At 42.5% G+C, this 27,143-nt stretch overlaps 1 protein-coding gene across 1 annotated transcript; it reads right to left on the reverse strand.

Moving 5' to 3' along the window:
- Positions 1 to 927: 927 nt before the first annotated feature.
- On the reverse strand, positions 928 to 26,639 carry top2a (DNA topoisomerase II alpha). The gene is made up of 35 exons (XM_071392121.1): positions 26,476 to 26,639; positions 24,935 to 25,081; positions 24,618 to 24,708; positions 24,415 to 24,478; positions 23,012 to 23,157; positions 22,763 to 22,860; positions 22,417 to 22,629; positions 22,033 to 22,206; positions 21,655 to 21,756; positions 20,799 to 20,936; positions 20,532 to 20,670; positions 20,167 to 20,324; positions 19,783 to 19,908; positions 19,389 to 19,499; positions 18,916 to 19,021; positions 18,649 to 18,758; positions 17,300 to 17,392; positions 17,022 to 17,136; positions 15,724 to 15,845; positions 15,340 to 15,488; positions 14,829 to 15,060; positions 14,371 to 14,505; positions 13,877 to 14,077; positions 13,438 to 13,633; positions 13,029 to 13,126; positions 12,726 to 12,863; positions 11,630 to 11,713; positions 10,764 to 10,952; positions 8,891 to 9,017; positions 6,142 to 6,300; positions 4,565 to 4,727; positions 4,339 to 4,394; positions 4,092 to 4,223; positions 1,734 to 1,969; positions 928 to 1,510 (listed from the first exon to the last, which is right to left on the reverse strand). The coding sequence occupies exons 1-35, from the start codon at positions 26,491 to 26,493 to the stop codon at positions 1,379 to 1,381; spliced, it is 4,698 nt and encodes a 1,565-aa protein (XP_071248222.1). The 5' UTR covers positions 26,494 to 26,639; the 3' UTR covers positions 928 to 1,378.
- Between the last annotated feature and the right edge of the window lie 504 nt (positions 26,640 to 27,143).

Genomic DNA, 27,143 nt, shown 5'->3' on the forward strand with positions numbered 1-27,143 from the left:
AAAAAAAAAAGAAAGACTAATACAGGTATAGAGGGGTTCCCGCAAATGTACATTTTGGATAAAGTAAAATATGAAATAGTGTGTAGAGCTTCCTAAAATTGAGTGTACAAAACAGTAGGAAAACCTTTCTGATAATTGAGTTGAACCTCATACTGCTGCTGTTCCAAGTCTCATGTACATCATCCTGCCTCTGAAGTGGGGCCGCTATAACGTTCCTAATGTTTTAGTGTAAAGTATGAAATGGTTTATTAAGTCACATTATGAATTCACTATGATATATTTGTATGATTACAAAAGTATAACATCTTATGGGTTGAAATGTGTATTTTCAATCCATATGGTTTGGGGGGGGGCACTACATTTTTTATTTTATTTTTTATTTTATTTAAATATTGCCATTCTAGATGGATGAAAATAGCCATAGCACATCAGAGCAAAGGTATCAAGTAAAGATTATCCATGTTCCAAGTAAGGTATGAGTTCTCATTTCACAGGGTAACGATACCCAATTCTTGTCAAACTAAAGTTCTTATAATACAGTATTCACCTGAAATGAGTTTGTAGAGAAGAGGAGTTGTAGAACTGTTGAAATGCCCATCCCGATCAGGCAACCAAGCTCAACTTGATCAGGGGCCTGCTCGGGAGGATGCAACCTTGCAGAACATTCAGATAGAAATGTATCATGCACAACTGATGTGTAAGAGACCAGGGAATCATGTCCGCTCTATTCTTTCCATTTCTGTCTGCAATGTTGAGAACATTCCACATCACTTAATACACTTCTGCTCATTTGGGATAAGGAGCACATCTGTACTGAGATGTGTCAAAGCAAATAAATGGGAATGCTAAATTCCAAAAGCTGTTAAGCATTGCGTGATTTCAAAATTGACATGGAACTTCTCCCAATTACTAACAAACACAACATGATAACAAGCAACTACTTTATTTCCCAAAACAAATATAAAAAGACATCCAATGAAATATTTACATGACAAGACAGAACATGAATAAAAAGATGAAAACCGAAGACTGAACATGTAACGAATAGATTAAAACTAGTGAAATTATTCAGCATAACATTTGTCAAATAGTTTGCCATTTGCAAAATGCGTGAGAATATCCTTCACGGGACATCGTTTTTTTGTTATTAGCTTTTAAACAAGTTTTATTTTTCATCCATGTATGATAAAATTCTAATATAACCAACAGTCTTCTGTGCAAAAGCAAATCAAGACTTCTAATGTTACAAAGCAAAGCCATAAATGGCCAAGTGGCAGTGAAGTATATAAAAGCATTGATTCATTAAAAAAGGGACTTCAGTTGTAATATCCTTGATAACAGGAGACATTGACCATGTAAGAGAACAGGATGCTCCAACCTAAAAGTCCTCATCAGAGTCCGAGTCAAAGTTGTAAGCGACAGGTTTCTTGGCACGGAATGCTTTGCTCCTGGGAGCCACAACCTCCTCATCTGATATATGGAAGCTCTCATCATCCCATACCTTTGTTTTCTACGAGGAGATGCAGGAAGAAGAAAACATAATCCAAATTGAAGTGAATTTTATTTCAGAGTGAGGGATCTGACAAGTTGGGAGGGTGCAAACCTGAACTCATGGTTAACAAGCTTAAGTTGATATTTTCCAGCACCTTGTCAATTGTAAAAGCTCAGGATATCATTGCATTATCAACAACTTGGCTCACGTCAATGCTAGAACCGCCACTGCTTGGACTCACCTTGCTGGCGACGGTAGTCTTCTTGTCCTTGATGCGGGACATGAGGTCATCAGAGCTTCTGTCCGAGTCGTCACTGTCCAGGGCCTTGCGCTTGGCCGCAGCGGCCTTAGACGGGGCAGGGGCATTGGGCGAGCCCTCCGAGCTGCTGGAGTCAAACGACGGGATCGTCTTGGCGGCGGTTTTGGAGACTGACTTGGGCTTGGACAGAGCATCCATGATGGACGGCTGCTTCGCATCTGGAGGGGATGATGGGGTTAGGAGTCTGTTCAGAATAATCCCTCAATATAACATCCAGGATATACAACATGTAAATATACAGGTAACTGCCAAAATAAAAGGAAACACGTGAGTAAATGAGGGATACAAACTATATTGAAAGCAGGTGCTTCCACACAGGTGTGGTTCCTGAGTTAATTAACATTCCATCATTCAATGTTCCCTCTTAATTATTTTGGGGCACTGAGCAAATTTTAGGCCCTGCGAGCAGAAACTTGAATGTTGTGAGAATTTTGTGCAACTTCTGGCGCACATTTACAGAGAACATTGAAGCTGTACCCTTACAATTTAAGACAGTGGCCAATAGGCTATTTGAGCATAATGTAGCTCAAATCCAATAACATTTCACATGGAAATGGCTTTACATTACTATGATATAGCCTATATGTTGAGTTCAATGCAGGCCTACATTGCATGAGACTTAAAAACATTTTTACATTATGAAGGGCTTGACATTAATTACTTTTTACTTGGTCTGTAGCACCATAGGCCAAATAGGTGACTAAATTGCATCGTATGACACAAACCACTATACAAAATACAATTCATTGTTATTACCATACAGAGAATTAGACAATGTAGGCTACCCCTCTGTATTGGCTTATCTGCATATTCAAGCCTGTCTCAAAATAAGCTTTTTACATGACTGGCTTTTCAAAGACAACTTGAAATGTTGCCTACACGTTTTGTGCTCTTGTGGGAAGCAGTAACTCCCCATTGCTGACCTATATACACTTATCTATAACTGGGCTAATAATTCAAACTATCAAAAGAACATTAAGAAATGTGCACACATGGCTCCGATCCAAAAAGCACATTCACTGACAAGCTGATTGAATGACTGCTCATGGGCTACCCCTGCCAATAGAATTATACTCTGTCGAGCTCTGGCTCAGCATACAACAAAATCAGACTCAATCCTGCAAAGTTCCATTTGTTGTATTGAAAAGGGGCAGATATAATTAAGCAATAAGGCCCGAGGGGGTGTAGCATATGGTCAACATAATACAGCTAAGGGCTGTTCTTGCGCGCAACACGGAGTGCCTGGATACAGCACTTAGCTGTGGTATATTAACCATATACCACAAACTACGAGGTGCCTTATTGCTATTATCAACAGGTTACCAATGTAATTAGAGCAGTAAAAAAATGTTTTGGTCATATACAGTCTGATATACCACAGCTTTCAGCCAATCAGCATTCAGGGTTCCATCCACCCAGTTTATAATGTTGATTTAATCACACACAAAAAAAAAAAAATACTGCAAAGTAACGGGGCGAACTTAGTGAAGTTCAATTTCTTGCGTCTGCACAGCCTGGCATTTCTGCGTGGCAGTCCTGGAGGTGGTGCACGGCCGCACGCAGCTTAGAGGGAACATTGCATACGTTCATGTATAAAAATGCCCACTATTTTGTCTACCATGGCTAGAAGAGCTCTGACTTTGAAAGAGGGGTTTCAAAGAAACATATTGGGGTTTAAAGCAAGGACTCTCATAGTAGGGCCCTGGCCAGATCTCAAAATACATATCTTTAAATGGATATTACTAACAACTTGTATACTGCACAATTTTATTGCCGATGCTGAGAAGCAGGCTTTTAAAATGTTCCTTCTCAGGGCCCGAGACTTGGTTCATCCAGCCACGCGCTGCCAAAGTCATAGTAAAACTCCTTGTATGCTTTTCAAAAATGTTTCATCCCACTCAAGTTGTGTTATGATTATGGGGGGTGTCCCTAATAAGATTTGCTATCACAAAATGGGTCACCGGCCCTAAAAGTTTGAGAATCTTGTGTCTGTGACAAGATCTCAACCCAATTTATCAATTATGGGAGTTTCTGGAGTAGCCGCCAGAGAGCACGTTCCACCACATTATGAAATTTGCCGTGGAAGAATAGTGTCGCATCCAGCCAAGGTGCATTGATGCTGTTCTGGCGGTCTTGGTGGCCCAACGCCCTATTAAGACAGTTGGTGTTTCCTTTATTTTGACAGTAACCTGTACATGTTTTATTACTCATTGAAGCAGAAAGCTAATGTCACAACTCCGGCAGTATTATCAGTACTGGGATAGAGGTGTTCTATAGTACCTGCAGGCTTCTTCTTGGCGATTGCCATTTTCTTGGGAGCTGCTGTTTTCTTGGGAGCTGCTGTTTTCTTGGGAGCTGCCTTGGGTTTGGCTGGAGGCATAGAGGCCATCGCATCATCGCCATCAGACTGAGCTGCAGAACACAGAAACAAGTTTGTATTACATTTTTCAACTGTGCTAGTCCAATAATCACCTCAGTTGTCTGCCACAGTGTGCCATTGGGGTGGGAAGGTCTGGAATATACTTACAGCTGGATTTGCTTTTAGCTTCACTTACAGTCGCTGAATTGCTTTTCACCATCTTTCTATATGAAGAGAGTTTGACTGGTGTCAGGATTCACAATTAAATAAAATGTGCAGAGTTTAGACTATTGCTTACATAGGCTTAACTCACTGCATTACCCCCAACAATTATCACCAGTGTCACCAGGCCTACAAAATTCCTGTTAAACTAAACTGTTCATCATAGACTCACTTGGGCTCAGGAGCCTTAGGTGGTGGAGAGTCTGCCTCGCTATCGATCGCAGAGTTGGCCTCGGGGACAAAGCAGCCGTCATCAACGGACGCTGCCTTCTCGGGGGAGCTCAGCCCACAGTCGAACTCATCCTCACTGCTGTACAGATTGTACTTCACAGCAGCTTTGGGAAAAGACAACACTTGTTGCATTATCACTGCATGAACACTAATCACAAACCCATGACAAAGGCAGCTTGTTGTTGAAAAGTTGGTTAATATATGTTTTTGATCAGAGCCACAAAGTGAGGCTAGCTGGCTACCTTATCTTTTTGTACTAATCAGGCCACCCAGCAACTTAGCAGCGATGAGACAAGACTAACTACCACGAAATTGGGGAGAAGGAAAAAAACAACTTAAAGTTAGTGCAACACATACTGTTTAAGGTAGACATCCCTTTCTACTCCTGTAGAAAATAGCAACTGTTAGACAACATGTTACTGTTGGGTTGTGCCAAAATAACAGCTTCCTGTATGGAAGTACGAGACATGGGAATGTCCTCAACATACAGTAAGTAATCAAGCTAAGGTCTGAGACGAGCCTAATCAGAAGTGAGTAGTACAGCTAATTACTCAGAGGAAGTGATGCTATAGCGCCATGTTCAGGAGTCTTCAAAGACCCCCAATCATGAAACAGAACAAGCAGCCAGACATAACACTTTGGAAGCACCGGGACTGTCTATACTGTATTATTGCCTGGTGGGCTTGATGAATTACACGCGAGCATGGGATGCCAATGAGCATATAAGTGAGTGCTGGGTAACGCAATTGCCGATTTACAACTCAGTTTGGGTGGTTTAGACTAGGGATGTGACAAATGGAAAACAAATCGTAATGTTTAAAACTGACATACGAATAAGAAAAGAAATCCACAGAATTATGCTCAGGGTGGTCTGTCTAGCTTTCGTTGTACTAAAATGTCTTGGTAAGTTACGATATTTAACAAACTTTAAAGTACTTTTTTAAAAGGAAAGTGTTGTGTGCAAGCAGGCTAGTATTGACAGTTCTGGTCACCTACTGATGGTGGTTAATCCCGATTCAGAAGGGGCATTGCTTTACAGACAAGTATAATGCAATTTTCCAGAGAAAGTTGTCGGCGTTTAAAACGCTATATAGCGTAGCCTACCCTAACAGACAAACATGCCGTAGCGCTGTCAAGGGGCCACATACCATTATATGTGAAAAGGGTAATTTATACATTCTACACCAGGTAAACTACGGTAATTTCATATGAGACAAAACCACCCCCCACCTATTCAGCAACGAAGAGTAGCCCATGCTCGCAAGACTGGCCCGAAGATAGCCTACTGTATGCCGGCGACATCAGTCCCATAGCCTAAACATGTCTACTCTACATGCAATAGACCAAACACACTAGTGTCATTAATGAAGAGAAAGAGCAGGCAGGCCAGTGTGAGGGAGAGGGGCAGGCAGAACCGTGCGCATATGTCTTGCTAATCTGCATCTCGCAATGTCTTGTATGCCTCACAAATTCACCAAGTAGCAATTTTTGCCTCTTCCCCTCTGGGTAGTGTCTCACCTTTGGCTTTGCGTTCAGCTTTCTCCTTGGGTACCACTGGGCCAACATCCAGTGGAATCGCCAACTCACTGTCTGAGCCAGAATCGTCAGACCACGGGTTCTTCTTGGCCGCCATGGGCTTGAACGACAGGGTGGTCTGTTTACCCAATGCCTTTGATACTGTAGGGGAATAGGGCCTTTGGTTAGTCAGTGAATCACAAATTGGTAACATACATAGCGGTCATTCTTGAATTGTGGTGGCATTTGTTTAAAAAAAGTATTTGAGTACATCTCCCCATTCAAAATCCATCTAATATGGCAGCATATATATATATATTTACCATTATGATAACATTGTGCCACCAGTAGGATTAGTAACAACAATGGTAACATCAATGACAAATTGAGGATTTTCTTAAGAGGCGACAGAAGCGCAAATTTAAGGTCATAAACCATTAAAAAAAAAGAATACACTAAAGTGCTATGACTAATCTCCCAACGTTGTTTCCTCTTCATTTAAATTAACAATGACACCATTTAGACACCAAATTATCAACGGAATCCTCAAATTTCTGACATACTAAAATGGTACGATAAATAATTGTATTTTATTTGGTGACCCTCCCCTGATAAGTTTGCCAATGGAAGGAATGCTCAAAATCCTTGTGTGTGTGTGTGTATATATATTTGTAATGGTCAATTTTCAAAGCAGTAACATCAATGACAAAACTTATGGATACTATTTTTACAAAAAAAGTTTTGTATTTTAATATCCTTTGTTTTTATTGATATTATGGCAGGTGTGTCAAACTCATTTTCCCCTAGTGGCCGCATTGTCTTTACAGAGGTCTGGAGGACCTAACCTAAAATGTATTATATTTCCTCTACGTCAATATTAGGAAAAGTAGTCCTCTATACTAGAGGTCGACCGATTATGATTTTAACACCGATACCGATTATTGGAGGACCAAAGAAAGCTGATACCGATTAAAATCAGCCAATTTTTTGTTGTTATAATAATGACAATTACAACAATACTGAATGAACGCTTATTTTAACTTAATACATCAATAAAATCAATTTAGCCTCAATTAAAAATTATGAAACATGTTCAATTTGGTTTAAATAATGCAAACAAAGTGTTGGAGAAGAAAGTAAAAGTGCAATATGTGCCATGTAAGAAAGCTAAGTTCCTTACTCAGAACATATGAAAGCTGGTGGTTCCTTTTAACATGAGTCTTTAATATTCCCAGGTAAGAAGTTTTAGGTTGTAGTTATTATAGGACTATTTCTCTCTATACCATTTGTAATTCATATACCTTTGACTATTGGATGTTCTTAAAGGCACTTTAGTATTGCCAGTGTAACAGTATAGCTTCCGTCCCTCTCCTCGCCCCTACTTGCGCTCGAACCAGGAACACATTCGACAACAGCCACCCTCGAAGCATCGTTACCCATCGCTCCACAAAAGCCGCGGCCCTTGCAGAGCAACAACTATTCCAAGTCTCAGAGCGAGTGACGTCACCGATTGAAACGCTATTAGCGCGCACCCCGCTAACAAGCTAGCCATTTCACATTGGTTACAACAGCTTAATCTTGGGAGTTGATAGGCTTGAAGTCATAAACAGCTCAACGCTTGAAGCATTGCGAAGAGCTGCTGGCAAACACACGAAAGTGCTGTTTGAATGAATGCGTCCGCCAACCGTTCCGTATTTTATCTAACGGGTGGCATCCTTAAGTCTAAATATTCCTGTTAGATTGCACTATCCTTCAATGTTATGTCATAATTACGAACAATTCTGGTAAATAAGTTCGCAACGAGCCAGACGGCCCAAACTGTTGCATATACCCTGACTCTACGTGCAATGAACGCAAAAGTAGTGACACAATTTCACCTGGTTAATATCACCTGCTAACCTGGATTTCTTTTAGCTAAATATGCAGGTTTAAAAATATATACTTCTGTGTATTGATTTTAAGAAAGGCATTGATGTTTATGGTTAGGTACAGTCGTGCAACGATTGTGCTTTTTTCGCAAATGCGCTTTTGTTAAATCATGCCGTTTGGCGAAGTTGGCCGTCTTTGTTAGGAAGAAATAGTCTTCACAGTTCGCAACGAGCTAGGCGGCCCAAACAGCTGCATATACCCTGACTGTTGCAAGAGAAGTGACACAATTTCCCTAGTTAAAAGACATTCATGTTAGCAGGCAATATTAACTAAATATGCAGTTTTAAAATGATATATGTGTGTATTGAATCCCCGAGCTGACAAGGTAAAAATCTGTCGTTCTGTCCCTGAACAAGGCAGTTAACCCACCGTTCCTAGGCCATCATTGAAAATAAGAATGTGTTCTTAACCGACTTGCCTAGTTAAAGGTGAAAAAACAAAATATAGATACAATAAATAAATAAAAATCGGCGTTCAAAAATACAGATTCCCGATTGTTATGAAATCGGCCCCAATTAAAATCGGTCGACGTCTACTCTATACATCACTTGTTGAATTTGATGCACCCTGTCTAGCTTTCATTTCCATGACTGTTAGCAAGCTGGACAGAGTGAAGACTAAATGTAGGTTCATTGAAACCGTTTTACTCAAACCACCCGTGGGCCGGATTGAAAATGTATGTTCAACACCCCTGATCTATATAATAAATTAAAATAATTGTGTTAACGTTCTAGCATACAAAATAAATCCCCAAAACATGTCACTACACCTCTACTGGAAGCGGCCAATGGGGGGATGATTCTGGTCAAATCATTATCCTCACCTTTGTCCTTGGCTGGTGCTTTGCGTGTCTTGGTCAGTCGCGCTGCCAGGCCAATCTCCTCAGCAGCAGCCGGCTCTCCGTTCTCTTCTCCATCCTCAAACTCCATCTTCATCACCAATTCCTCACCCTAATAACAGACAAATATTAAAATTGAATATTATATATATATATATATACACACACAGCTCAAAAAAATAAAGGGAACACTTAAACAACACAATGTAACTCCAAGTCAATCACACTTCTGTGAAATCAAACTGTCCACTTAGGAAGCAACACTGATTGACAATAAATTTCACATGCTGTTGTGCAAATGGAATAGACAACAGGTGGAAATTATAGGCAATTAGCAAGACACCCCCAATAAAGGAGTGGTTCTGCAGGTGGTGACCACAGACCACTTCTCAGTTCCTATGCTTCCTGGCTGATGTTTTAGTCACTTTTGAATGCTGGCGGTGCTTTCACTCTAGTGGTAGCATGAGACGGAGTCTACAACCCACACAAGTGGCTCAGGTAGTGCGGCACATCAATGCGAGCTGTGGCAAGAAGGTTTGCTGTGTCTGTCAGCGTAGTGTCCAGAGCATGGAGGCGCTACCAGGAGACAGGCCAGTACATCAGGAGACGTGGAGGAGGCCGTAGGAGGGCAACAACCCATCAGCAGGACCGCTACCTCCGCCTTTGTGCAAGGAGGATCAGGAGGAGCACTGCCAGAGCCCTGCAAAATGACCCCCAGCAGGCCACAAACGTGCATGTGTCTGCTCAAACAGTCAGAAACAGACTCCATGAGGGTGGTATGAGGGCCCGACATCCACAGGTGGGGGTTGTGCTTACAGCCCAACACCGTGCAGGATGTTTGGCATTTGCCAGAGAACACCAAGATTGGCAAATTCGCCACTGGCGCCCTGTGCTCTTCACAGATGAAAGCAGGTTCACACTGAGCACGTGACAGACGTGACAGAGTCTGGAGACGCCGTGGAGAACGTTTTGCTGCCTGCAACATCCTCCAGCATGACCGGTTTGGCGGTGGGTCAGTCATGGTGTGGGGTGGCATTTCTTTGGGGGACCGCACAGCCCTCCATGTGCTCGCCAGAGGTAGCCTGACTGCCATTAGGTACCGAGATGAGATCCTCAGACACCTTGTGAGACCATATGCTGGTGCGGTTGGCCCTGGGTTCCTCCTAATGCAAGACAATGCTAGACCTCATGTGGCTGGAGTGTGTCAGCAGTTCCTGCAAGAGGAAGGCATTGATGCTATGGACTGGCCCGCCCGTTCCCCAGACCTGAATCCAATTGAGCACATCTGGGACATCATGTCTCGCTTCATCCACCAAAGCCACGTTGCACCACAGACTGTCCAGGAGTTGGCGGATGCTTTAGTCCAGGTCTGGGAGGAGATCCCTCAGGAGACCATCCGCCACCTCATCAGGAGCATGCCCAGGCGTTGTAGGGAGGTCATACAGGCACGTGGAGGCCACACACACTACTGAGCCTCATTTTGACTTGTTTTAAGGACATTACATCAAAGTTGGATCAGCCTGTAGTGTGGTTTTCCACTTTAATTTTGAGTGTGACTCCAAATCCAGACCGCCATGGGTTGATAAATTTGATTTCCATTGATCATTTGTGTGTGATTTTGTTGTCAGCACATTCAACTATGTAAAGAAAAAAGTATTTAATAAGAATATTTCATTCATTCAGATCTAGGATGTGTTATTTTAGTGTTCCCTTTATTTTTTTGAGCAGTGTATATAAAAGTAATAGTCAATTACCATCTCCAACAAGTTCCTTTACCAGTGAACTACATAAAATCTAAAAATGATTATTGTAGTCTAGTTAGTGTTCAACACCAAAAGGTTCCAGAAGAGGCACTGACCTTTTTGCCTTTCTTGACAACGGCCTTCTTGGTGGCCTCAGCCTTCATGGTGCTGGTAATGCGTGGGATGACGCGGCGCCCCTGGGGCGTGGGCATGGTCTCCTGCTTCACCTTCCCCACCTTGCCCTTGCCAGCCTTGCCCTTCACAACAGGCATGTTGGCGTTTTGCCGTTCCTTCTCCTCCACACGCTGTGGAAGAAAACTCAGAGTCAAATATATTACGTGACAGTGATGATTACTTGATCCAGGTGTTATGAAATAACAGAACGTTACAGAATTACACTTGTTCTTATGGAATGAATGACTATTCATGGGTTGCACGTTTCGTCACTATATTGTTTTGAATGTTCCTTTTAGTGCCGATTTAGGACTGAGCATTCTACTCAATGAGCGCTGATTAGTCTGAAGTTTATTACTGTGGCTTGGAAACACGATGACAATTAGTAGGAAAAACTTTTGCTATCATTGTGATTTCACCAGATTGACTTTAGATGGAATATAACTTTAGCTAGCTAGCTAAGATTCAGGGGACAGCACTGTCTTCGCTAGCTAACATTGACCTCTATAAAGTAAATTTGACGACATAATGACAGAAAATTTGTTTCCTACTAATTATTTGCCAACTTTAGCAGTCATCATATTTCCAAGCCATCTGTAATTTGCACCAATATGGCTCCGGAGGTCTATAGAACATGCATAACAATGGCCACGATGAGACCAACTGACGGAGGAGCAACCAATGAATAGTGTCATTAGGGAATAACAAAATGTTATAGAATGAGGTGCTGTTATAACAGGAAAGACAATGCTACAGAACGACAAGTGTTGTTACAGAATGACATATACGATTGGTCATGTCGTATTACCTCCAGCTCCTCAGTGAAGGCAGCGAGGTCCTCCTTCCAGAGATCAGTTGGGCTCTTCTTCTTCACGGTGTTCAGTTCGGTAATCTGCACGAGAGGATCGAAGTTACGGCGATTTAGTGCATCTGAGTGATGTTCTATCGATTCCCTGGGTAATGTCATGGTTCAGTTATTGGCGTTAAAGCAGGCAGAAATTCGGTCGCTATGTCGTAGCACTGTGATAAAGTCGCTCACTACACTGGCAGTTAACAGGAACATGACTTTTAGACTGCGAAAAGGTCTATAATACATGTCAGATTTCATAACTCTGGAGGATGTCTCCTCTCCAACGAGCCATCAGGAATGTCGCAAAAAGATTATCAACTCGAGAAATGTGCCATTTAAAGGAGGGCTTTAATCCAGGGTGCATTGCATGGTACCGTTGCCAGAGATATAGAAAGGAGACAGGAATCCAATGAATGAAGGAACGTATAACGTCATGCTGCGTCACGTGGCTGCTAAACTTGTCGCCATGCGACCCCCCTCAAAGTCAATGGATGTGTTGAGAAACGTGCCTATTTTCCTAGAGTACGTAATGTCACGATTCCAAAGCTATACGATACTACAGATAGAAAGTTAATTATCTCACATCTCTGAAAATATTTGTAATGCAATTCTTGTTGATGAAATCCATGCCAATATTGTTTTGAGCTAGCACACAATAGACTCCTTCACTCTGGAGACAACTCATTGTCCCAGAAGGCACTGCATGGCCCATTGACGTAGCGTGGGCAACGTTTCCCCATCTCCTCAAAAGTATTCTGCCGTTGCGACTGTCAAACTCCACTCTGAGGAACATCGATCTGCAGGTTGAACATGGTGAGATTCTAGACTCTTAAATTAATAGCTGTAAAATTGCCTAAACTGCAATAACTAGCTACTTTATTTAGATGCCAATATTGTCTTTGGTATTACTGTGTGTAGCCAGGTTTGCTTGCTACCTAGCCAGCCCATAAAGAGCATTGCATTGTGGATTTTGTAGTCGACTTGAGCTACAACAGACCCACAATGCTACAAACTTTATTATAAAACCAAAATGAAACATTTGTTCACAAATGACCTTGGCATCCCTCTGTTTGCACAGCTCCTCTTTCTTCTCCTTGGTGAGGTACCACATCGGCATGTTTAACAGGTAGTTGTAGTCTGGCCCAGTGACGTCTTCCTCTTTGTCCTCATCATCATCCGTTTCCTCCACAGTCTTCAATAGGGGAGACAAATAAAGTAAACTTACTTTCCTGGCTTAAAGCTACCATGTACGCTCATGATATTATAACTGTGGGTTGGATGTTGGATTATATGATAAAAAAAACCAAGACCAACAAATTAGGAGTATGGTCAGATATCGGGGAAGGAAATTAACTACCTTGTCCTTCTCCTGAGCATCTTTCCAGGCCTTGACGGGGTCAGAGTCGTAGCCCATTTCCGTCAGCATGAGGATCAGCTGTTTCTTTGGCTTGTTCTCTGGAGAAAGGGCGAGACAGACATACAATGGCTACCTTTAAAAAAAGCAAGAAGCAAAATAAGACACAGCGGCATGGGCTTTTCACGAAATTCACAACAATAGTACAACAGCTAACATTACATTGCCTATGCCAATCCGAGGCTGAATGAAAACACAGGAGCATTGTGTGTGTGGACTTGAACACAGAATCAACTGTTGGATGTTTGCAGATCTGGGGGGTGGGGGTCACAGCAGGGTCCCAATATAGCTCCCAACCTACAGAGAAGCAAACATTTTTGTCAAAGGGGAAGGAGACAGCGCTGGTACCTACCGATGATCAGGGTTCCCTCAATCTTCTCCAAGATGAACCGGGCCTGGTTGGTGAGCTTGGCACTCTCTGCCCCCAGCATGCCGGCCAGCCAGTCCTTTCTCAGAACGTAGTACTTCATCCTTAACTCAAAGAAATCCTTCAGCACATCTTGCACCAACTCATACTTCTTCAGGCTGCCCACATGGTCAAACAGCACCTGAGGGGCAAGGAGAGAGGTTATTCTGATAGATATAAAACATTACATTGAATGTTCTGCTTGTCTACTGTCTTGTTGCAGTATTATATTTCTAGGGAATGAGTAGTACCCTTCAGAGTATCAATTTAAGACAAATGAAAACAATCATTACAAAATGGAGCCAGAAGTCAATAATTCATTATATGGTGGGACTAAACATTATTCAAAGGAGTAGTAGCATGTTTGTGTTAGGGTGATCATTACCATTGAGTTGCAAGTGAGGGGCTGCTGCAGCTTGAAGACCTTGTGCAGGCCAGCCGCCTCGGCCTCCCTCAGCCTCTCCTCGGTCATTTTGACCACGAAGCGCACTGTGGTGTCCGTGTGGTACTCCTTGTAGTCGGTGATGAGGGCCTGGACCTTCTCTGTGCCATTCAGCATGGGCTCCAGCACGTTCTCCTTGTAGGTCTGAGGGAGAGGGGAAGGGGGGAAGACATGGAGAATTTACCTGGGTTGTGTTCAGTAGGTGGACATGTTTTTGAAACAGAGGTATTACCTGAACTTGTCAAATAAGAACAAGATTTACGTTTTCCGTTGTACGCAAAAGGCAAACAGATCTAGATTCTAACCATTGTTCTTATGGATCCAAGGCACTACTATATATTCATATAGCAGGTCGGTGACAAGTCACTGTCTTCTATCAAGTAAAGATAAACCACCCAACTGATCTACCCAAGACCAGGGTATAACTATGTACCAACCTGTGTCCATGTCTTGACTGGCAGCTCAGTGATCTCGATGGTGGTGCTGTCGATGATGGCCACCTCTCCACTGTTCATGTACTGATTGGTCATCAGCTGGTCAATGGTGCCTTTGAAGCCCTTGTAGCCGGGGAGCTGAACAGAAGTCATTTGGTTTACATTTGAATCCTTGAGAAGGAACGGTTTGATTGAGAACTTGGTTGTAACAAAACGTCAATAAACTATAACTGGATCTGAAACTATGGGCCAATCCCAAACCTGCAAAGGAACTGTCACTAAATCAATTTTTTTTTCTAGATTTCACATCTGAAAGAAGAAATACTGAGTATGGGATTCTTGATTAGGTCTTGATCGACTTGCCCTGTACACATTCTGAATGCACATAGGGCATTCGATCTTAAAACCCATCCCAACTCCTAGCTCCCATCTATATAGGCCTTTAACGAATCTCCCCTCACCAAAGGCAGCGGCTCCTCCCCGTTCAGCATGCGGTGGATGTTATTGACGACCTCGCGGACGTCGAAGTTGGGGATGCGGCTGGCCCAGCCCGTGCCGATGCCGTCGGCGCCGTTCACTAGCACGGTGGGGATAATGGGGATGTACCACTCGGGCTCCACGCGTTGGTTGTCGTCATAGTTGTACTTCAGCAGGTTGTCATCCACCGCGGGGAAGAGTAGACGGGCCAGGGGGCTTTAGGGGGAGAGAGCGTAGTCTTACGTCACTGACAAACACGGCAGCCTGGCGAAGACGGTGGTCGAAACTGAGCTAATGTAAATCTCTGGAATTGAAGTGACCTGCTAAGCCCACCATCCATGCATTGCCAAGACCGCAGCAGCAGCTTAGGCAAGTCACGTCGTATGGAGGCGGTTCTAAAAGCTTCATGTCTATGTAGTTGTCGCCAAGAAACTTCACGGAACAAAGTACGCTGCATCATAACAGTGCATATCCAAAGCATGTTGTGGCGCTGACCTGAGCATGGTGAAGATGTAACGGGGGCTGGCAGAGTCCTTGCCACCGTGCAGCCGCGTGCCAAACTGACCCTGAGGCTGCAGCAGGTTCAAGTTGTTGCTGCCCACAAAGTTCTGGGCCAAGCCAACGATGGTCATCATGAGAGAGATCTGACAGAGAGGGATACAGAGGATGACAGTCCATTCTGAAAGGGGTTGAAGACAAACTCTAGTCTACATGTTGTAATAGTCTTTTACCATGGTATGTCAGAATAATTGTCACTTATTAATACCATTATGAGTACTACAATACCGATCCAACAATAAACAAAATAGAATAGCACAAATTGAGTCGAGGGATATTGAAAGTTGTCACTACATTTCCCCACAGTTCCCTGGGTCTCACCTCTCCATGGTGATACGCTGACATCTCGGCCACGGAACCAGCCAGCTGAGCCACCTTCACCTCCCGCTTGTCATTCCTCTTGAAGCAGCAGAACAGCACCTTCCTCTGGCCCGGCTTCAGACCTGGAGACAACAGTATATCAGTTTTGATTGTTTTATTTACCTCTCCTAGCCGTCATGACTCTATCCTTGGTGACAGATAGCCAGCCCCTCCCACCAGAGAAGGGGGGAGTTTAAATAGATGGTAAGATAGAAAATGGTAAGACTCAGAAACTCTCAACGAGAGGTGAAGACTAGACCAAAACATGCACCGTCTGCAGCTCTGCATGTGAAGGAGTCTAGGACAATTGACTAAGACACTAGGGAAGAACACTTCTCTCAACACCGTATGGTACATCTGATGTATCCTTCCAATGAACATTCAAGACAAAGAAGCCCACAACTAAGGACACTGACCTCTGGTGGAAACCCAGAGACTTGCATCGAACTACTTCGTAGACGGACCGAGTGGTTTCAGAGAACGACATCTAAGTGTAAATACATGTTGCATTTCTAATCCAAATGAGCATTTGTAAGGGTGCTAAATATTCATATTTCCGGTGAGCGTAGTTTCTAAATGCATGTACGATAAGCCCTCTCTCTCTCCTGCTCTTTATCTTTCACCACCCCATTTCCGTTGGGTTAGTACACTAGGGACTTTCTCATTATGTTAGTAATCAATAACCTATACCGTGTGTGTATGTATCTGTGTGATTAGTTAGTAAATACGGCAATTTGTGTATCGCTGATTCATCAATTAGGTTAGGGTTCGTACAGATTTACGCAGTCAATGTTGAGAATGAGACTGATGAGGTATTAAATAATAACTGACTTATTGATGTAAGAGATATTAATAATATCTTTAGAGTAAGTTGGGAGCTAGTAACTCGTTAAAGAACTATTCCTGTGGTGCCCAAAATTCCTAATGAGTTAATCGTTACTTTAATCGAGTAATAATTCAATGTAGTAGGTAATTATTCAATAAATAACAGTAACGATAGTCAAGACATAGTTCAAGTCTACATAGTTAACATTTCAAGTGGTATAGATTTATATATTTCCTGGATGAACTAAGTAACGGTTTATAGTGATGAACTTTGGCTGGTGCAATGTAAAACCAACAAACAGCTGCGACAGAAAAAAGGGTGGTTCGCACAAAAAGCATCAAAAAATTTAAAATACATTTTGGCTGCAGGCATCACCCTTTTTCACAGATACTGTTTAAGCTCAACTTGAAATAACCCCCTTTCCACCACTGACCATCGACCAGGCAGGGGAGGGACCTCTCGTTGTCTGAGTTAGAGAACATCACAAGCTCCTTGTTGACAAAATCGTTGTAGGACAGGGACTTGGTGGCTTGACCATACAGGTACTCCTGGGACACAAAGAGACAGAAGGTGGCATGACTAGGCTCATAGAAATATAATTACTAGAATGAGCCACCCATCATGGAGCAGACTTGACTGGGAATATCTGTTCTACCAATTCCATTTCTATGGTTGGGCTGTCTAAATGGTCAAAGGTCACCAGTGATGTACCTCAGGCAGGTTGTGCTCCCTGCGCTGGCGTCTGTTGACCATATAGTTGGTCAGCCACTCTTTACGTTCCTCAATCTTTTTCTTGCTAAAGGCCTAGGGGAGAAAAAAAAGAGGGTAAGACTCAATCACAGATGGAGAAACTACTGCTAATAGAATCATAAGCTAGGTTTCAATCCAATCTAATCTGCCTTCTTCATACAGCAAGCCAAGTGACTTAATGCCTGTAGCAGTAAACCATTTTTGTGAATGATGTGGTATACATAAACTGGTCACGGAGTGTACATTTCTCTCTCCTCCAGACTGCATGTGCTGCTGCAGGACCAGTGTTTCCCAAACTCTGTCCTGGGGCACCCTCCTTGGGTGCACTTTTGGTTTTTGCCCTAGCACTACACACATCGGATTCAAATAACCAACTCCTCAACAAGCTTTGATTATTTGAGTCAGCTGTGTAGTACCTGGGCAAAAAAAACTTTAAAAAAAAGTTGCCCCAGCGGGGTACCCAGGACAGAGTTTGGGAAACCCTGGCCTAGACAACCGAATACTCATTTGCTACAACAACTTTCTTGTTTCAGCAAGGCACAACAAAGTTATCACATGGTAGAGTCCATGTTACAACAGAAAGGGACTCAACGACACGAATGACCGGCCGTCGCGTCTTCAGTCAGCCATTTGTTCCACAAAGAAAGATTATCCATAACCATTGGTTACAGCCCTACCTATTGGTTTCGGCGCATTTGATTTTTTATTTGTCATTTCTGCATGTTCTAGACAGCAGTTCACTGATCAATTGGACAGGGCAGGTTATATGAAGCAATATCCCCCCCCCCCCCCATAATTGGCAGCCAATCATCAAGTCACCAGCATTCAAATATTACCCTCAATATTTACTGGAAATGTGCATCAAGCTCATCACTTAACCACCATGGAGATCCTTTTATTTCATATGCCCATAAACTCTTAATGCTTTTCCATGTTGTAGTACAAGTTATATGATCACGTGACTCGTTTACCTTAATATGGTTTATTTTATGCATTTGCACAGTTTCCGCTAGAATTGTCACATAATTCATTTTACATAGACAAAAAGATTCTACCATGTCGACGAACAAATTGTCTTCCGACATTTATGAAATTGTACCGACAAGTCATGTTTCCGTCACAACCAGGTGAGGTAACATTCTTTTTTTATACGGCACGACTTCTCGCATAAAAACGTGGTTATAGACGGCGAAAGATTCTCCAATCAAAATATAAAGACCTGCTGATTGAGAAAGATCTTGGTTTGGTCATCGGAGTTGATCTTTTTATTCAACCTTACAGGGATTCAAGATGGTGAATGGCCAACGTACCAGGGTAATTGCCTCGTCGTCGACAGGTCCAGCGTACTTGAAGGGAATGCGATGTCTCTGCATGTCAGAGAAGTACTCCTTCGCTTCCTTTGAAGTGCTGGTACCCAAACCTGGATAGATACAGGTGGTGATGTTAGAAGCACATCTAAATATATGGGGAGGGGGGTTATGGTAAAAAAGAAAATACCCCTTAAGATTTGGGGCAGGTATGGGAAAAATACAAAGTGGCTGCTTACATGTTCAGCTTCACTACCACAGGGCACAAACCTTTGTAGTATTTTATTTTCCAAGATTTGATGTTGGGCTGCACTTCCTTCCACTCGTTGAACTCTGGGATGCTGTAGAAGGACAGCTCCTGCTTCTTGTTAAAGGCCTGGAAGAATCCAAAAATTGACATTTGACTCTTTGCTATACTTGTTAATATTTACTGATTTAGCTGGTATCTCTATATTTGCAAAAACCTCAAAATGCTTGCTACTGTAAAACTATAATATAAATACAATATGTGTTTGTTACAGTTATGAAATGTCACCAACAGATGGCACTGGTGTTGCACGTAAAGACTAGTTCAGGATACTTGTACAAGCAAGCTTCTACGTTGTCTTAGTTCTGTAGACAGTCGACATGGCTGTATTTAATATAGCTGGATTAAAAACTGATGTTCACCATGGGGAGTTGCCTTGAAGTATCACAGTGCCCAAAATAGCAACCGCCAGTCTCAGCTGGACTGTACCATGTACCTTGATGATGGGGGTGATGAACTCCTCCAGGAAGTTGTGGCGCAGCAGTGAGGGCCAGTTGTGGTGGATGAAGTTGATAAGCAACCCCTTGATGTGGGAGCCGTCCAGGTCCTGTCAAACAACCACACAGGAGAGCATCAATGATCTGATGAATATTCTGTCAGTGAGACAACTGGTCTACTCTGACTAGGGCCATTAAGACTAATTATTATTTCAGTTCTAGAGTAGAGCTGCTTTACTGGCTAGGTCACCATTAGAAAGGTATCTCAATCAATAGGACTTCATGACTAAATAAAGGTTACATTTAAAAACAAAACATTCCAATGAGCTACACAATGAGTTCAGACAAAAAGCTCTAAATTCCATGGAGAAATTGCAAGTAGACAGTGCAGACCTGATCGGTCATGATCATGAGTTTGCCGTAACGCAGGGACTTGAGGGATTCTGGGTCGCTGTAGTTCTTCTTGTACTGCAGCCCCAGGATCTTGATGACGTTATTGATCTCAGCATTATCCATGATCTGACACAGGGGACAGACAGGGATCAAACCATTAACAACTAGTTCAATAGTGGACAACCACAGCAGATGCCTAACATTCTAGAGGTTGAGGCCCTTTGTAAAACATATGGTGAGGATCGATTCAACACAGAACAAAAATTTCCCCGTAGCGATAATAAAGTCATTATCAATTGCATTCCCAATTATGCCCAGCAGAGCCTTAGCGATATCTATATAGCGATCACCAACTTCTAGTTTTTTTTTTATGCCTGTTCTGACCTGCTTGTGCGAGGCTTCCCGCACGTTGAGCATTTTTCCCCTGAGAGGGAAGACTCCGTAGCGGTCTCTGCCCACCACGCCCAGACCAGACACGGCCAGCGTCTTGGCCGAGTCCCCCTCCGTCAGGATCAGAGTGCAGCCGTTGGAGTTCTTACCACCTGGTTGTAGAGAAACACAGCGACTTCACCATTTTGATTCGTATGACGTCATTACTAAGTGTAAAACTTTACTAGATCAACAAGTTGATTATTTGTTTCGGTTTTAAAACAGCTATAGATTATAAGTAACTAGAAGTGAACTAAGGGCTAACCTCTTAAGAGAAATCGCGACAGACTAAAATGCATATCGTTACAAATGTGATTTACCTGCGTCGTTGGCGTCGTCCAGTTTTGGCACTCCCTTTATCTTGTTGTGCTTGACGGCAGAGCACTTCTTGTTGAGCTGCGTCTGGGCCTTGAACTTCACCCAGTTCATGATGCTCTCCACTATCCCACAGGAGTTGGCCTGGTTGACAGAAAATAAGCCACGTACAAAATGATTCAATCCAAACAAGAGTATGATGTTTTGTATGAGTGTCAATGGACTTTCTATGGAGAGAAGGAACAATGAACTTAAGGCTTGGCCTTGTTTACCTGTTTGATAAACTTGTCACTGAGGGGGCAGGTGGAACCGAAGCTCTTCTGCTGCAGGGTCATGTTCTCCTTGGTCTGAGAGTCGAAGGTAGGGTTCTCGATCAGGCAGTTGACAAAAATCCACATGTGGTTCTTCACCTGGGGAGAGGTGGACAAGGTACAATCTCATTAAAATAGTCATGTTATGAAAATGTAATGGACAATACGGTTTTCTCTTGTCATCTTTGAACAGCAAATATGGCATCTCATGTTAACTCGAAATGACACAACGACAAGGTTCCAGTTTAACAAAGTTTACTCTACTATATGAACACACTACAAGGTAGCCATTACACTCAAGGCTAGGTTCAACAACGAACAAACTTCCTGCGCATGCGCACTCTTGACTTAGTGATAGCCCCGTAATAACAGAAATATAGGGATACTTAAAACATTAACTTAACATCTCAGGGAGACTGGGTCAGTTTGGTGGGGTACCTGGTACCCCCTTTTTTTGTTGCTTAGTAGGTAGACCCTGGCGGTAGTGGGTTCGATTCCCGGGACCACACATACATAATTTAAAAAATGTATTTAACCTTTACTTAAGTAGGCAAGTCAGTTAAGAACAAATTCTTATTTTACAATGACGGCCTACCCAGTCAAACCCTAACGACGCTGGGCCAATTGTGCGCCGCCCTATGGGACTCCCAATCACGACCGGCTGTGAGAGCCTGGAATCGAACCAGGGTCTGTAGTGACTCCTCTACCACTGAGATGAAGTGCCTTAGACCGCTACGCCACTCGAGAGCCCTAAAAATGTATTCACGCACGACTAAGTCACTTTGGATAAAAAGTATCTGCTAAAAGTCAAATATACCTGGAAAGGCTTGACGACCACACCAGCCTTGTTCTTCTTCTTGACAACTTCAATGAGCTTGGATGTCACCTGGTCTGCCACGTAGTCAGCATGTCTCCCACCCTGGGGCCAGAGAACAGGAACAGTCAGAAACCATGTATAGTAGTCCCACATACTATTTTAAGATTATGATGTGTGGAAAAGGAACCAAGATGGTGACATATTGGTAATAAAACCAAGTGGTTGGTAAGCCGTAACCTTAAAATCCCAAAACAATATTATCCAGTTAGAGTACATTCACAGTTGCCTTTAACTTCCATACCTCAGCTCAATCCAAAACACATTGTACACACACGTCACAACAAAACCACATGCCCCTTAGACCACTGTCCTTTTTACCTTGGTGGTGGCGATGCTGTTGACAAAGCTGACTTGCTGGAAGCCCTTCTCACTCATTGTGAGGCACACCTCCCACCGCTCGCTCACCACCTCATGGACCACAACGAGGGGTATTCCCAGCTCATCCACCTTGTCCTTCAGGTACAGGTCCACGTAGTTACGGAAACTCGTCACCTATAGGGACAGAGAGATGTTGGTAATCAAAACCGACAAACATTGCAGTCCAACAGCATTTCAACCGTCAAAGGAATACATTTGGAGACCTCAGTATGGACAGATTGTCCTTTAATAGATGTTATCCTATTGTTAAAGTCACTATAGCGCAGAGTAATTTATTAGTGTGGCAATCGCTCTTAGTTTACCACTAGGTTAGCCTGCACTTACGGGTAGCCTCTTGCCATTGAGGAACACGCGGACTCCCTTGGTGGCACCGGCGATATCGTAAGCCCGTCGGGTCATGATGGCCACCGTGTCCTTGTCCAGGGTCTGCATCTTGAACTTGGACAGGTCCGGCTGGAAGGTAATGCACGTGAACTCGTCGCCGTCAAACGACCTGATCTTGTGCTCCCCAGCCCGCCCCATGTTGTCATACCACGTCTGCAGGGGTACAAAGAGAACAGGTAACAAATAGAATTAAGACTTCGGTAATAGGACACACTGTCACAAGCCTGAGCAGACTTCCAAGAAATTGATGTGTATTGTAAGATGCCGTTAGTAGAGTTTGACCAACCTGCTTGAAGGTCTTCTTGGACTCCTTGCAGGCCGTCTCCACGGTGAACTTGTTGCTGAAGATGTTGCAAAGCTTGGCACCATAGCCGTTGCGTCCACCTAAAGATAGAGTAACATAACACGTGAAGATAGATGGCAGGTTTTTAAAATAGGCAAGACTCCTCTATTGGAATGAGAACCAATAGAGTACGCTTTTTCTGGGAGAGTAAAGAACGAGTGACAATAAGTGTCTGATTGCATTAAGTCTTACCGGTGACCTTCTTCTGGTCGTCGTTATAGTTACTAGAGGTGAGGAGCTGTCCGAAGATGAGAGCTGGCACATAGACCTTCTCCACCTTGTGCTCCACCACAGGGATGCCCTTCCCATTGTTCCACACACTGATGGAGTTGTTCTCACTGAAAAACACCAAGCACAAGATCACGTCACTTACAATAAAGGCCATACAAAGTTCAACTGTTTAATGAATGTCATGTTTTGAAAATTGAGACGAGCAAGCTAATAAAACATGTGCCCCCTTGTAAAAGAAAATACTAAAGCAACCCTAGTACAACACCGTACCAAGAGATTTTAGCCTTTTGTTATAATGGTTTTGGAATGACCAACACAGGGACCTCAGTTTGAGCCCTGGTCAGGGTAACCCCCCATATTAACTACAATGGTGTCAGGAGTTGGATAGCACCATTGAAAGAGTAGAAGAGTTTTAGACACAGTTCATTTTTCAGAGGCATAGTGCTGACATTTCTAATAATTTATGTAACAATTGGGGGGAAAAACTAACAATTGGGGCAGCAGGTAGCCTAGTGGTTAGAGCGTTGGACTAGTAATCGAAAGATTACAAGATCGAATCCCAGAACTGACAAATCTGTCGTTCTGCCCCTGAACAAGGCAGTTAACGCACTGTTCCTAGGCAGTCATTGAAAATAAGATTTTGTTCTTAACTGACTTGCCTAGTTAAAAAAAATAAAAAGCACTAAAGTAATCAAACATTCTTCCTATAACTAACTACTTCCATTCAGCTTGAATTCTACATTTAACACATCTCACACTACCATACAAATATGAACTGAAGCAAGCACATTCTCTTCAGGAAATTTACCTTTTCTAGTTTAGTTATATTTAACTTACCTTAGAAGTGTTTACTTTGTGTGCTGAGAAGAATCTATTGAGTTGTAATGTACCATAAATGTAATGCTCATATCAACCTGAAGTATCTATCTACAGAACAAGTTTTGCAGCCACATAATCCAAAAGGAAAACTACATTAATATTTTTTCCTAAAACTACGGTGACAATTTATTTGGATTCACATGAATCGATTCACCGCGATTGAACAAAATCCTGATGACTACCTCTCATTAAAGCCACAGAAGTTGCTGCATGCATTTTTAGCAAAAGACAGGATTCCCCATTACAGTGAACAGAATAAACATTTGTGGAAATAATTGTATTTTTAAGTAGACAATCATGGTACCAATAATTGTTTCTACTACACCAGATACATGTCCTTCAACTGGTAATCAATTTTGTATAGCCCAATAGTGACACATACAGCATGGTATAATACACTTGAATTATTCCATTTCATAGGACAACCGTCATCCCTTCCGGATTCATATTAAACAGTGTCATGTTTAATATACGAGAATACTCACGCGTCAATGTTTATCTTAATGCAGGACATGGTTTTATCCCTTTGCTTGTTATCGGCAGCATTCACTGTGGTTAGAAGGGAAATCGGAGAATAGGCACTTCACAATTTTGTAAGGGATTTTCATATGGTGATGGTTTAACTGCACAACACACCATCCGTGAAATGAATACAGTAACATTACTCATTTAATAGGAGTTTACTCACCAAGGATCTCATCAAAGATCTTGTAGAGACCTGGTACAAAGGTCACATCTCGACAGTTCATTCCATCATTCTCATCAAACACCCACAATTGCTGGAGAGAAAAGTGACAGTATGCGTTGGTGACAATTCTAACAATAAACAGCAACCATTGGTTGTGTTCTAAAGATAAGCATTGTCCGCTTATATTTTACTCTAATTTGACACCCCTGCCACACTACCAAATGTGTGTATGACTCTAAACAAACAGGTCTCAGTTTTCAGGGAGAATATTGAGGCAGTGTGGTACTTGTTTGATAAGGTAGCATGGCACTAGTTACCTGTGTGACAGGCTCCACAGAGCCAATGTAGGTGTCTGGACGTAGCAGAATGTGCTCCAGCTGAGTCTTTTTCTGGTAGATCCTTTCCACTGACAGGCGGTTAGGGTCCTTCTTGGTCTTCTCCACCGCCTTGTTCTCAAACAAGCTCTGTGTGAAATAAAACAAATGAAAGGGGGGGTTAGGCACAACATAGCTAGGCCAGGGAGTGTTTCCCTATATGCAAGGCGACCACGGCAAAATAAAACATGTTAAAAAGATTATCCGCCCACCCATCTGCTCTCCTTTAGTTGTTGGCTTAATTTAAGTAACCTTCGATCTTATGTAGAGACGACCACTCATCCAAATGGACAGTTTTATACTCTGTACTGTTTTTATGCGTGCGCCCCATAAAAAGCACCACCTATAGCCTACACATTTCACTTGTTGTTACTGTTCATAATTGACTTGCCTAGTTAAAGAAAATTTAAACAAAGGTTACATTGTTGATAAATAAAAGCAGAGCCACAGTCGGAGGATCCATGTGTAGCAAGTGAAGTGGGAGATTTATAAAAAAATGCTAAATGGAATTAAGTTGCCTACAATGCTCAACTAACAGGTAGGTAGCCTGTTCCATATGAACGGAGTTGTATAACGTTACATTGCACAGGGAGCGCAGCAAAATATCTACTTTAGCTATAGCTGGCTACTGAAGCTAGTTAGCTAGCTTCTGTACAACGATTTGATTCAGCCAAGACAGGCACTAGATGGCATGATAGTTAAGTTATGGCTGCACGAAGTTTGTCTTACTAGCGCGAGTATGCCAGACCGTACAGTAACACACTAGCCCTTCTATCGCCCCTCCCCCATCCTTCTGATGAAACAAGCAGAGGGCACAAGCTCTCTGGGGTCGTTCGAGCAAGTCTCACAAGTACACTTTTTTTTTAAATTAAAACATTATTTGAAATACTTTAGTTTTAAATGACCATCCCTGGTCTTATGTAACCATACCAAACGTAACATATCATATTAATTTGAGTCTCACAGATGTACGTTTACCGTGTTAAGTCTAGTCTGAGGCCAGGCAGATTGTTTAGCTGGTTACTATACCTTCGGATGGGCCAGATTGTTCTGCATCAGGTCAAAACGTCTAAATATTCAATATATAAAACTAACAAACGTTTGTGTGGTCATCACATAATTGTACTTCTGAAAGGTAACATTCTGGACTGAATGGAGGACTATGGTTGGCGTCATTACTGACTGGGCTATTTTTTAGTATAACTAGCTAACGTCCCTGTCGCTAAACCTCAGCCTCATTGCTCTATCCGTGTGTCTTACTGAGCCGACTAGTTAGCTACCTAACTTACATTACTTTAAGGTCAAGCATAGTTACCTAGCTAACTACCACTTACCAGCTAGCTAAAATGTAGTAAGTCATCAAAAAAGCCATGAAAATTTAAAAATGGAAAGAAAAGTATTTTTGCATGAAAGTTTGTAACGTTACATCGTGTTTGTAGCCTATCGTATCGACAATATGAACTTGCTAGCTATAGTTATCTTACCTTCAATGGTTCAGACATGCTTCTGCTGTATTCTGTTCCGGAAACTTGATAACTTGAATTTTCTGAGCCTCTGACCAATTTATCTAGCTAGTTTTTATATCCGTAAACGTTATTCACTTTCTGTCCCTAATATTTGCAACCTCTAACCGGCGCTTGTTTTTCCTTTCCTCATAACGTTTGAAATGTTCAAACTTCGAACGTTCTCGCTCCCGCTAACAAGATGGACCTATCAGACAGGTTAAGATTTTTTCCCTCCAACGTAAGCCAATGATCTCTAACCAGAAGCATCATTGTACCGCCCATTTCTAGAACAAAGAACGTTCAAATAATGAGGGAAAAAAAGAAACTTCACCCTCTGAATTTTTCGCCCAATCAGTGAGACTGGAATATCACATTTCCGTTTGATTCAGGATCAATACATTAGCTGTAGAAGTAAAGAAAGGTACTGGATCACTTGACAGGGACTTTAGGCACTTGTTCTTTAGATAGTAAGGAGAGGGACATTATCTTTGCATGAGTGCAAATGACCAGAAATTGTATTCCAATGTTTAGTTAACATGTCATCATACTGTTGAAGCCTTCAAATAATCTTCAGAGAGTGAGTTTGTTTCCTACTGTGAGTGCTGTCTGACCAGAAGAGGGAGCCCTTTTTGCCTTACAGGTTTGTC

Source organism: Salvelinus alpinus, chromosome 3 (assembly GCF_045679555.1).
Source record: "Salvelinus alpinus chromosome 3, SLU_Salpinus.1, whole genome shotgun sequence".
NCBI lineage: Eukaryota > Metazoa > Chordata > Actinopteri > Salmoniformes > Salmonidae > Salvelinus > Salvelinus alpinus.

Excerpts from the sequence above, each read along its gene's own strand:
- top2a (XM_071392121.1), bottom strand. Across the intron at positions 17,137-17,299 it reads GGGAGCACAACCTGCCTGAG|GAGTACCTGTATGGTCAAGC; the intron begins GTACATCACTGG and ends TTTGTGTCCCAG. Across the intron at positions 15,061-15,339 it reads TACATCTTCACCATGCTCAG|CCCCCTGGCCCGTCTACTCT; the intron begins GTCAGCGCCACA and ends CTCCCCCTAAAG.